The sequence below is a fragment of the Myodes glareolus genome, chromosome X (genome assembly GCF_982192425.1).
Source record: "Myodes glareolus chromosome X, mMyoGla1.1, whole genome shotgun sequence".
NCBI lineage: Eukaryota > Metazoa > Chordata > Mammalia > Rodentia > Cricetidae > Myodes > Myodes glareolus.
Window position 1 is genome coordinate 38828761 of NC_142053.1, and position 12843 is coordinate 38841603.

The window sequence follows — 12843 nt, forward strand, 5'->3', positions numbered from 1 at the left end:
CAAATAAAAGCCTTGTCTATCCTGGCTATGTTGGAGGATCTCTGTTTCTTCACTTTCACTTTGGATCTTGTATTCTTCAGGGCTGCTTGGATTTGAGGATAATTTTTCATCTATGAATTTAGATAAAAAAATGGACACACCAAACTACCCCACAGCGATTCATCGGGAACCACCCCCTCCACCTCCTTCAGTAAATAGAATGTAAGTCCTGTGTCGCAACATACTTCCCCCTATAATAGGCTTATATGTTAGCCTGTTTACTTTTGAATCCCTGCTTGATGTGCTAGGCTTCCACGTGAAAAGGAAGCTTCAAACAAAGAACAGCCCAAAGTGACCAACACCATGCGGAAGCTATTTGTACCAAATACCCAATCTGGGCAGCGAGAAGGTCTCATCAAACATATCCTTGCAAAGCGAGAAAAAGAATATGTCAACCTCCAGTCTTTCAGGTTTGTCTGTCTTCTACTCGCTGAGTCTAAAACTTAAGGTATAACAGTCTTTTTATTTGTAAAAATATCAGCTTCATTAAGAATCAAAGCATGCTATAAGGCAATGTTCATCTGACTCCGACTTCTGTCTCTGCTGGCCAGAAGCATATATATCTAAGATCATGCAGAAGCTATCCTTTCAATTTCCTAACTGCTAATAATACCATGTCTACTAATATTTCTACCCACGCTTAGAGAAACAAATCAAACTCACATATAATAGAAGATTGTCCTCTCACGCCTTCTATAAACAAGTATGTGTCTCATCTGGCCCACTGAATCTTTGTCCAGCCAGTACTGGAAAACTAAAGTCCACCGTTACTACCATGTATTAATTTACTGCTTTGATAAATTAACTAAAGTTTCACCCAGTCATCTTGATTGGAAGATCTATCCTGAATCCTTTCCTATTAGTTTTCATTTCACCTTGACTCATTAACATCTCATTTTCTGGACCCTGGTATATGTGGTATAAAGGAGAGGTGATGGGGTGCGGCATGTATCCCCAGTATGTTATTCATGGGCAGAATATTCCTTTCTAATCCAAGACTCCAGTCCCATCTTCTAGCCTAACATGCATCATTTCCTCGAATCCAGTCACAACTGCAGTTCCTCACATTCTATACAGCACTTATATGTGAACAATTAGCACAGTCATGAGTCATCCCTTCTGCCTTCCTGCTTAGTGTACTATCTGCCTCATCAAAATTTCCCAAAGAGTTGTCCTCATGATCCTCATGAAGGTTTTTTTTCAGTTTAGCTATAGCTTCTTACAAAACAGGTGTCCTTATTAGGCTGTGTCCAGCGCAAAAATAGCTCTTTCCAGTCTAACCTAAAGCTCTCCCTTAATGAATGTGGATAAAGTTTGAGTGGAAATTTGTCAAGAGAGTTAAGTGTCTGTTTAAAATACAGACCTAGCTCCTTTATGGTGACTCACTTGATGTAAAATGTAGAGAAAATAAACCCATGGCTCTGTATTCTATGAGCAGAATTTTTCTTATGTAACTGGCAAAACACTTTGAAGAGTTATGTTGATCAATATACCCTTTCATAGAAATGTTAAAAGTAGTATTATGTTTGTTAATGCTTTATCTTTGTTTTCAAATTAATTTTTGTTGTACTGTATTAGATTTTTTGTTGGAACTTGGAATGTGAATGGCCAGTCTCCAGATAGCAGCTTAGAACCTTGGCTGAACTGTGACCCAAATCCTCCTGATATTTACTGCATTGGGTAAAGACCACTTCTGGACCTTCCTTTTCCTCTATTTGGTATTGATGTAACATGGCTTTGGCCTCTCTCTCACCTTTGTTTGTGTATGTGTTTGTGTATGTAATGTGTTAGCATGTACATGTGAGCACCAGGTCATTGAGTATCTTCCACGATCACTCTCCATCTTACCTTCTTTGCATTTTTTATTCTTTAACCATTTCATTCTTGTATATAATAAATTTTTGTTGTTCCCACCCCTATTACCTTCTCTCTCTCCTGCTGAAACCTTTCTTCCCAACAAGTCTCCCTCCTACATCCACATCTTCTGTATATACGTGACCCATTGTGTTTAGTTGGAGTTTCTCGTGTGAGCATGGATGGGAGGTTATTTACTGGAGCATGAACAACTAACAGTGGTTGTACCCCAGAAGAAAGTGACAGCCTTTCCACCAGCAACCATTAACTGCCCATTGTCCCTCAGGGAGGGGTAGAGCCTCACGGGCCCCTCCCCTATCCATGACGAAATGGTGATGGGTCCAATTTGTAAAGGTCTTATGCAGATAACCACAACTGGAGTGAGTTCAAGAGGAGCAATGATTACGTCATCGAGAAGACGTCCTTTTGCTGTACATGCCACTGTCTTCTGGCTCTTACATTCTTTCCATACCCTCTCTCACATGTTACCCAAGCCTTGCAATGTGTGATATAGCTGCCCCAGGGTGACAGGGCACTCCACCATCACTGATTCCCAGCACTTTGGCCAGTTACGAGTTCCTACATTAACTGCCACCCACTTCTATGGTAAAGCCTACCTTATATCTACCTTATTTTTTGAGGGACTCCCACTGAACCAGGAGCTTGCCTCGAGATCCTGCTGTCTCTTTCTCCCCAGTGCTGGGATTGCAGGTATATGCTACACCCTCAGCTTTGTTTTCCATGGATGCTGAGGACTGACCTCATGTCCTCACACTTGGACAGCAAGCCCTTTATCGGTGGAGCCGTTTCCCCAGCCTTCATCTTCCTATTTTTTCCTAAAACCCGTTTGGTTAAAAACTTGATGTGAACTATATGTGAGGGTTAATTTGTGGGTCAAAAGAAAGCATGAATGAAACCCATAGGAAATTGCTCATCATAGAAACAGACGAAATCAATTCTCACAGTGATTATTCAAAGGTTGTAAAAGAAAAGTTTTACTACTATCCCTATGAGAGTTTTGATTGTTATTGTTTGGTTTTAGTATAACCTATGAATATAATGGTGGGAATTCTTTAGAAAAACTACATGTCTTTTATAAAATTCATCTTGCATTCTTTTTTTTTCCTTTACTCTAATGTCTCAGCAAATGGGAAAGGAGGTAGCCACTAAGTTATGGGCTGTGTATACCATAGCTATAGCCTCTGCCCTCATTTTTCCCTCAGATTCCAAGAGCTGGATTTGAGCACAGAAGCCTTTTTCTACTTTGAGTCTGTAAAAGAGCAAGAATGGTCCATGGCCGTGGAAAGGGGTCTGCCTTCAAAGGCCAAGTATAAAAAAGTAAGCTACTGGATTGGATTATCTCTTTCAGTATATAACTAAGTAGACCTCACTGGGAGTTATTCCATTATCTGAACTTCTTTCAAAAAGCTTGTTAAATAATTGAATTCTTCCTCAGATGAAATACTGTGCTATAGGAGACTAATCTACCATAGTTACTTCTGGGGTGGGGGGGGCATAAGTTTTCTGCTCATAATTTTTTATCACTTGGGTAGCCTTTAGAAGAAAACAATTTACTGTTTTTGCATTAATAATTAAGTCAAAATAATTACATATGAGTTAATTGATCTGTCTGTGTAATAAAAGTACAACATGTCTTCCAACATGGCCAAAATAAAATGCCTACCAGAAAAGCAGATTGAAACTTATGGGGTGCATAAAGTGTGCTTTAGATTCAGAACAAGAACAGCAGTATTGTGGTATTTAAACAAATTCTAGACTTCTTTGGAGGTGAAGAATAAAGTTGAGGAGCTGAAGAGATGGCTCAACAGTTAAGAGCACTGGCTGCTCTTCCAGAAGACCTGGGTTCAATTCCCAGCATTGACATGGCAGCAAACAACTTTCTCTAACTCCAAGATCTGACACCTTCACACAGACACACATGCAGGCAAAGCACGAATGCACATAAAATAAAAATCGTTTTTAAAAGGTGTATGCAACAACACTCAGCTATTTGTTAAGTAATAATAACAATAGAGTTGACTTTAGCAAGGTGGTCACATTTGTTGGTCTTTAGGAGATATTTGGTATAGGCACTTAGCTACTAGGAGAGATATTTTCATTTCAAGGCAACTATCCTGATCTCAGAAGGAGTAATCTAATGTTCTTCTTTGCTTTTGAACAGTTTATGTAGGTGGCATAAATTGTGAAGATATTACAGCTCTCTAGCTCATTTAGACTAAAAATAATCAAAATTCAAAGGATCACTGTTTGTAGATTTAAATATCTTAGACAACATGAAATCAGAGTCTAGGAAGGAGAAGGAAGAACAAGCTGGGATAAGGGTTTGTTCTTCACTATTTGAACTTTTAATGTACTATCAGTAGGGTACAAAGTGATTTACAAAGAGAGCTAAAACTGAGTATGTGAGTTGGTGGTAGAGTGCCTGCCTGCATAGCATGCTCAGGGTTCTTCATTCGATCCTCAAGCACTGACAAATAGAAACACACAGGGGCGGGGCGGGGCGGGGTGGGGCGGGGCGGGGCGGGGTGGGGGGAGGGGAGAGAGAGAGAGAGAGAGAGAGAGAGAGAGACTTCTACATTATCTTCAGAGATTCTGACTTTTATTAGTCAAATTGAGACTAGAGAGCTTCCACAGAGAACCTTGATTTCCAATTTATGGGGTCCAGTAGGAAATTAGAGGATGCAGATACAGATGTGGACATCAGTAATCACTTTGTTAGTCATTCTATAAAGGTTGCTATGTAGCAGAAAATGATGCTCACATTAGCTGTTTGTAACTCCCTGAAACTCATAGGTGCAACTCGTCCGCCTTGTGGGGATGATGCTTCTTATATTTGCCAGAAAAGATCAGTGTCGGTATATCCGTGATATTGCTACAGAAACAGTGGGAACTGGAATCATGGGGAAAATGGTGAGTTACTTTGGCAATTAATTTGATTATTGTTGATGTCTATGTGACATTCGATTGCACTCCGTGTTTCCTAACTTTATAATTGCCTTTGCTACCAGGGAAACAAAGGAGGAGTCGCTGTGAGGTTTGTATTTCATAACACCACCTTCTGCATCGTCAATTCACACCTGGCTGCCCATGTGGAAGAGTTTGAAAGAAGGAATCAGGATTATAAGGACATCTGTGCAAGAATGAGTTTTACAGTCCCCAATCAGGCTCTCCCACAGCTGAACATCATGAAACATGAGTAAGTGGCCTCTCCGTGCTGTGGCCTTTGCATGGAGATGTAGCAGTGGTTAGATAGGGTGAGAAGCCATGGAGCTGTGAAGAGGAAGGGGTTACCATTTTGGGATTTGTTCCACAAAGAAGAGAATATGTTATTTAGAACTAGATTCGCTGAGGCAGAGAAATTAGGTTTGGCATTAGGGGGAAAAAGGTTTGTATTAGTGTAACTTCTAAAATAATGTTGAAGGAATCTACACATTAGTGTCATTTTTAAAAATGAAATAGAAATGTTCACTGTAAGTGTGATAATAAAAGATAAAATGAATAAACATAGTTTAAAATCCTTTACTTACCTCCTCTTCTCCCCAGCCAGTCCCTCTCTCCATAGGAGACTGTATTTAACATTTGAATATAGACCTTTCTGGATGTGCACTGTCTAATATGATAGCCAGCATCTGGCTGTTGGTATTTGAAAGTTATTCGTCAAACTGAGAGGTTTGTGAGCAAAAGCTATATTGGATTTTGAAGATTGCTTGGGGGAAATGTGGGATACCTTAATTTGCAAAATATTAATCACACCTTAATGATTTGGGTGTATTAAGTTAAATAAAAGTTGTTATTTTTACTTTTATATTTTAAGTGCAGCTACTAGAAAAAAATAAAAGGATATGGAGGCGTGCATCATTTCATCCAACAGTTTCTTCTAGACTCTTCTCCATGCATGTACAGACACACATACTTGTTGTATGAGAACATTGCCCTATTCATCTTTCCAGCGTTGTGTCTGCAGATCTACATTATTCTTTTTAACGGTTGTGATTATTAAAAATGGGTGGCAGTGATAGGTCTGCGAAGACCAGGATTTCGTAAGGACAGGAGCGGAAGTCCATTGAGGAATGGGCTAGGTGGTGTAGAAAAGAGTCAGCTGTGGAGAAATTCTTTGAAACTCTGAGACGGTGATTTGGAAGGAATAGCGCGAGGTGAGAACTGTAGTAAATCAAGAGATAACCTAGGATTGTGAGAAGCAGTGGATATTGGGGGAATTAAGGAAGGAACAGGGCAAGGTGGTAATATTGGAATATGTCCATACTATCTCAACAGTTGGGAGAATATAGAATTTGGTTTCACAATGACAAAGTCAAGGCCTTGAAATTTATGCTCATGAAGCCCCCAGCAATTCCATAAATTTAATCCCAGGAGTCCAAACTTTCCTGTTGCCTTTGAGAACTTGAGGTGATTCAAAAGGGACCCATGTTGATGTGGTAATTTCAGGGTCTTGGCTCATCTCAAGTCCTGGTGCTGCAGTTGAGAAGTAAGGTGCCAGTTTGCTTCTTTGGGGGAACTTGAACTTCAGATCTGAAACAGATTTAGTCAGGTTGGCTACACTGGAGGGCCGGGCTCAGTTTTCCTAGTGGGCTGTCAGTTTTTCCGACCATCCAAACCGTGACAGAGCACCTACAGAACCTCAGGGCTCTGGGAGGCAAAAAGCATTAAGATTCTCTTCGCCTAGAGACCTGGCAGGCAGCCAGACAAAATTTTGAAGCTAATCCAGCAAATAAACTGCGTGCTTCTCAGTCCATTAACTCCTTGGCTTCCAAATCCCATATGTATACTATATGGCCCCACTTTCATTCAGTTTTATGTGGCGTGCCTATTTTCCCTGCTATTTTATAGTCTATTGGCTTTCTCTGGGATTGGCAGTACTTGCCCCCAAAGAATTGTTTGCAGCTTTAAACCTCTTGTCAGTGATAAATAGATCCTTATAAGTAGTTTACCCATTCTCTTCTTTCTGTTCTCCTCTGATTGACTTTAATGTTAATTAGTGCTATTTTAATCTATTTCTTGGTCTTCAGTGTTGTCATTTGGTTGGGAGACTTGAACTACAGACTTTGCATGCCTGACGCCAATGAGGTGAAAAGTCTTATTAATAAAAATGACCTTCAGAAGCTCTTGAAATTCGACCAGGTAAGTAAAGTTTCAGTGGCAGAGATGGTGAGGATTATGAGATAGCCATGGTAGGCAGGGCTTATGCTAGGAAGAGATGGCAAGTTTTACTATCTTGCAAGGTATTGTACCTGGGGATATATAGATTTGGAGTGCCTTGATTAAGTACTAAGATTCAAGGGAGATAATGTTGGTGACAAAAAGCCAATGTAAAATTCATTTAGTAAGTCATTATCAGGCAGAGATGTTAGAGATTTGTCTAGATTGGCTACAGACTACGTGAGGTTAATTGGAGAATACTTCTAGAGGAGAATGGCCTTCTGCTGTGTTAATGTGGTTTAGCAGATGGAATGGCGAAAATTGTTCTGTGATTATTTGGCAGGCTGAGCAACAGCTTGGAGATAAAAGAGAGGGGCAGGCCCTATGAACGAGACTGGGAAACTAATAAAAACAAGTTTGTTTGGGATGACCAGCATAAGCTATAGTCAAATAGGAACTGATTGATAAGTTGGTGTTGACTGATATTTAGCTGTTGATGTTAAAACCAGTGGAAGGGGCTGAGAAGGTAGCTCAGTGGATAAAGTGTTTGTTGCACAAGAATCAGTACTTGAGTTAGGATCCTCAGCACCCATGTAAATGCCAGGCACAGTAGCATGCATCTGTAATCCCCGTTCTGGGGGAAACAGGTATATCCCAAGGGCTTACTGGTCAGCCAGCCTAATCCAAACAGTGAACTCCTGGTTCAATGAGAGAGCCTGGTCTCAAAATATAAGGTAGAGAAGTGACTGAAGAAAGCATCCTGATAGCACCCTCTGACTTCTGCACATCCCTACATGGATGCCTACCCACATATATACAAACAAGAGCAACCAAAGTACTTGTCGGGAAATTATTGATTATGGAGCACTCAGACAAAACCTGATAATCAGTAAACAAGTCTCTGTGAATATAAGCCTCTATGTTGGTGTGTAAACCTGGTAAATGAGTTGAATTTTTATTTTCATACATCCTTTTTTCTTTTTTGCGCTTGATCATCACGATAAAGCCTGTCCTAGCCTGGAACTAGTTGTATAGCCTAGGGCTGACCTTGAGCTTGTGTTTCTCCTACCTCTGCTTCCTAAGTGCTGATATTACAGGTATGGGCCAAAGCACCTTGATCATAAAAATAATTTTTTTGGAATATAGGTAGTGATCAATGAAAATGAATATTCCTTCATGTCATTTCTTATTTTATTAATACATATTAATTGTACAGAGTTACTGTGTTTCTTGTATCATGTATCAGCATGTGGAGTCAGAATACAGTAATCAAATCCAGCCTCTGGGATCTGGGGATGTAGCTTAGTGGTCGAACACTCGCAAAATCTATGTTAGGCTGTGAGGACAATCTACAGCACCATAAAAATTACCTCTTTTTTTTTAATGATCTCTCCTCACATTCCACTTTCTGATTATCACTATTCTATCACTATTCTACATTCAGGCTGACTTCTTTCGGCTTTCACACCTAAGAGCTAAATTGTAACATTTGTCTTTCTGTGTCAGAGTTATTTCATTTAACAATAATTATGTCTGGCTCATCCATTTTGCTGCAAATGACAGTGTTTCATTGATTATGACTGAATAATATATGTGTGTCACATTTTCTTTATCTAGTCAGTATTCACAGGTACTTTTCTTGGTTCCTTATTTTTGGCTATATAACTAATGCCACAGTAAACATATGTGAACACTTATCTCTTTGGTATGCTGGTTTTACTTTTATTATGTACCCAGCACATCATGGTACAGGAGTGAAAGTAAATGCTTCTTAATGAGAAAAGACAAAGTTTTAAATTGATTCAAATGTCTTTAAATCCCTATGAGAGCCTTTTGACCTTTAGACACAGTAAAAATTCAAGTGTTTTGCAGTACAATAGTTTTTATGTGAGTCTTCCTTAGCTATCTGCCTTTACACTGAAGTCAAATGGCTAATTTGTATTCCTTCCTCTTTCTTGCTTCTAGAAAGGGTACAGTTGGGATAATTGCTGAATCTTGTGTAACTTTGGTAAAATATCTGAGTGAGGATAATTTTTTAGAAGGATGGGTTATAGGGCTGGAGAAATGAGTACTTGCCTTGCCAGCATGATGGCCTGAATTTGGATTCCAACATCCATAAAAAAGCCAAGTATGGTCACATGGACCTGTAACCCCAGCACTAACAGGGAGAGGTGGAGACAGGAGGGTCACTGTATGTGTGTGTGTGTGTGTGTGTGTGTGTGAGAGAGAGAGAGAGAGAGAGAGAGAGAGAGTATGGTTTGGAGCATGTGCGTGCAGTGCCTATGGAGGTCAGAATATGTCTGTGGATCCCTTAGAGCTGAAGTTACAGGTAGTTGTGAGCCATCCAACAAATTTGGGTCCCCTGGAAGAGCAGTGTGCTCTCTTAACCACTGGGCCCTCTCTATTGCCCCAACTCACCCACTTTTAAAAAAAAAAGAAAAAGAAAAAAAACGTTAACTAGTCATTGAAATTGGTTTCAAGAATTATCCTTTTAAGGTTTGCATGGTTTTGTTGGTGGTGGTGGTATTGTAATTATAATTATGCTAGCTTGTGCCTGTCCAGTTCTAAGCAATGTAGGACTATTCAGAGTTCATGTTTCCACAATTTTGTCCTGACCACAGTTGGCAATAAAATGGCAATGTGCTAATAACAAGTGTTGTCATTGAATCCGAAAGATAAGCAGTCTTATCTGTGTATTTTTCCACACTTGAAAAGGCTCTGGAACTGGATCCCTACAAAGGGAACAGTGACCAACCAGCCTGATTATCACCTCTGTTAGTGTGGTGTTATTGTGCTTACGTGGTGTTTCTTTCTGTCTGCAGTTAAACATTCAGCGCACGCAGAAAAAAGCCTTTGTGGATTTCAATGAAGGGGAAATCAAGTTTATTCCCACTTACAAGTACGATTCTAAAACTGACAGATGGGATTCCAGGTAAAGTGATAAGAACCTTCTCACAGAAAAGGTTAAGGCTTGATCTTTACTGAGCCTTTCCCTGTCCCTCCTGACAAGCTAGGATTTTTTTTTTGTATCATTCCGTATGCAGAGAGGGAAGTCTAATGGCTTAGTGTTATTACAGAAGAGTATTTCAAACTGAGCTTATATTAGGAAAGTATTAATTAGATATCAGGGCTGGTGACATTTTATGAGCTGCCTCTGGTACCTTGTTTCTGTCACCCCTGAAAACTAGTTTAGATTTTTTTGTGTTCCTAGTCTTACATTTCTTTCTCACCTAAGACTCTTAGCCTCCTTCCCTAATGCTTACCTCTTAGCCAAACTTCTTCTCTGCTACTTACTCTGAATACCAGAAGGTGAGAACCAAGAGTCATAAGCAGTTCTTCTAGCAGAGTCATTCTTGGTCCTGAGAACACATTAGAATCCACTGGTAAGGGCCTGGAGAGATTGTTCAGTGGCTAGAATACTTGGTGCTCTTGCAGAGGACCTAAGTTCAGTAATTCCAGCTCCAAGGGATCTGACACCCTTCTCTGACCTTTGAGGACATCTGCATGCATATACATATATGTGTGTGTGTGTGTATGTGTGTGTGTGTACATATACATACACACACACACACACACACACACACACACTAATGAAAAACTGAAAATAGGTCTTAAAAAGTAATCCATTGGTGACCTCTTAGACATCCTGAAGTCTGGACCCATACTTCTTAGAAGAGAAAGCTCTAGTCTTCTCCAGAGATTAAACCTGGCCTAGGAATAAAGAGTGGCGGTTTTCAACTCGATTAATTGTCTATCATGGAGTACCATTGCAGTCAGGTGGAGCAAAGAAAGAGAAAGTATTCAGGATGGAATCCTGACCTGAGAAGGCTATTTTAAGGAGGTGCTGTTCCATCTTTCCCTGTGGTGACATTTACGATGCAGACCTAAATTTAGGAAAACCATTTCTCCATTAGTTGATACTAGACACGTTGTACTAGGAGTTTAGTGGCTGACAAGCAGATACAGGCCCTTATCAGTGCTTGCAATGTAGAGAAGATGATAGGGACCACCCGGGAAGGAGAAGTATGTGGTTCATTGGAAGCATATTAGAAGAGGCCTAATGTGATTCTAAACCAGTGTGTGTTACTGCATCCTAGTGTGGTATACTCTGTTTGTGACTCATTCTTTTATTTACAGTGGGAAATGCCGAGTTCCAGCCTGGTGTGACCGAATTCTTTGGAGAGGAATAAATATTAATCAACTTCATTACCGGAGTCACATGGAACTCAAAACTAGTGACCACAAGCCTGTTAGCGCTCTGTTCCATATTGGGGTAAATAGTTGATTGCTCATTCATTCGTTTACCTGTTAAGTAGCTACTTCCAGAGCATTATGGAGATCGAGTAAGTTCGTAATCCAGCATGCCGTAAATGTTCTCTAAGCAAACAATCATTCGCAGGGTTGAGTGGTTAGCACCCCCTCAACCCTCCCAAATGCTATCCTTCTACTTCTTCATGATCCTGTCTTTTTACTGATATACAGATATTTTATTCCATGTAGGCACAGAGTGATCAGAATAGAACCAGATCTACTCACTAAAGAGAGTCCTGTTCACTACTGTGGCACATTCCTCTCAAATATCATAGGTATTATGTTGTTTTGCATTTGGTTGCATCTTATGCTGAACTTATAACCTGTTTCTCCTCTAATGTGAATGCATTTTCCCATTTTTAACTGTGTTATGACTGTGGAAATTATCTTATAAGCTTGATGGTTGATATTTTGATTACTTCTTGTGTATTTTCCACATATGTGGTCATGTAACCTGTCAGGATATAACTCATGTGATTCTCACTAGGATGAATTAGGTAGTCTTCTGCTTGGTTTTACATTCTAGGTCAGCCACTTTGTAATTGTGAAGAATATGGACAATTTATTTAGCATCCTTGTGTGTCAATCTACTCTACAAAGTATGCTGGTAATGGGACCTACTCATGAGGATTAATGAGTTCAACCATGTGAAGGGCATAGTGAGACAGGTTACTTTTGTTTATGTCAGTTTCAGGGACTGCTGCCATCGGTGTCTTATGGTGACTTTTATCCTGAGTCCTCTTTTTAAAAAGGATTTATTTGTTTCTATTTTAAATACATTAGCATTTTTACCTGCATGCATGTCTATGTGAGGAAGTCGGATCTTCTGGAACAGGAGTTACAGACAGTTGTGAGCTGCCATGTGGGTGCTGGGAATTGAACCTGGGTCCTCTGGAAGAGCAGCCAGTGTTTGTGACCACTGAGTCATCTCCCCACCCTCACCTCCACCCTCAAGTCCTCTTTTAAAGAAGAATGACTTTAGGGCATTTCCCTGAGATACAAAATTAGTTCTTTATTTTTTTCCACTTTTGGACTGCAGTTGTTTTTGTTTCTTATTATATTTTGGCTGGGGAGGCACCTGCTGTGTGGTGTGTAAAGGTAAGATGACAACTTGGTAGGAGTCGTTTCTCGCCTTTCAGTATCCACAGTTGTTTTTAATTTGATGCTAGGAATCAGACACAGGCTTTTGTGTCTTCTAAACACCTGCCAGATCACTGAGCTGTGCTTACCCCCACCCCTTCCCTTCCACTCTAACATACAGCAGCTAGTATCTGTGAGCCTGAAGTGGCTTTAGGGAATTTCTGCACGTCAGTTACTTCCCACAACAGTGCTCACTTAAATGTTTTCCACTTCACAGATGAGCAGATAAAAACTCAGGGAGTTCCAACATGACTTCCTTGAGAGTGTTCAAGTAAAAAGAGAGCTCTGATTCAAATCTTAAGTCTGTTTAACTCCTACATG

The 12843-nt window shown here is 40.1% G+C and overlaps 1 protein-coding gene across 3 annotated transcripts in view; it reads left to right on the forward strand.

The window, feature by feature from the left end:
* The window catches only part of Ocrl (OCRL inositol polyphosphate-5-phosphatase), a 54817-nt gene that overhangs the window by 19550 nt on the left and 22424 nt on the right, over positions 1-12843 (forward strand). For all 3 annotated transcript variants that reach the window (XM_048439273.3, XM_048439274.3, XM_085684678.2), the window contains 9 exons: positions 81-201; positions 288-449; positions 1618-1719; positions 3117-3231; positions 4708-4824; positions 4923-5110; positions 6942-7053; positions 9894-10003; positions 11209-11344. In XM_048439273.3, the coding sequence (XP_048295230.2) occupies positions 81-201; positions 288-449; positions 1618-1719; positions 3117-3231; positions 4708-4824; positions 4923-5110; positions 6942-7053; positions 9894-10003; positions 11209-11344 (1163 nt within the window). The remainder of the gene's footprint in view (positions 1-80; positions 202-287; positions 450-1617; positions 1720-3116; positions 3232-4707; positions 4825-4922; positions 5111-6941; positions 7054-9893; positions 10004-11208; positions 11345-12843) is intronic.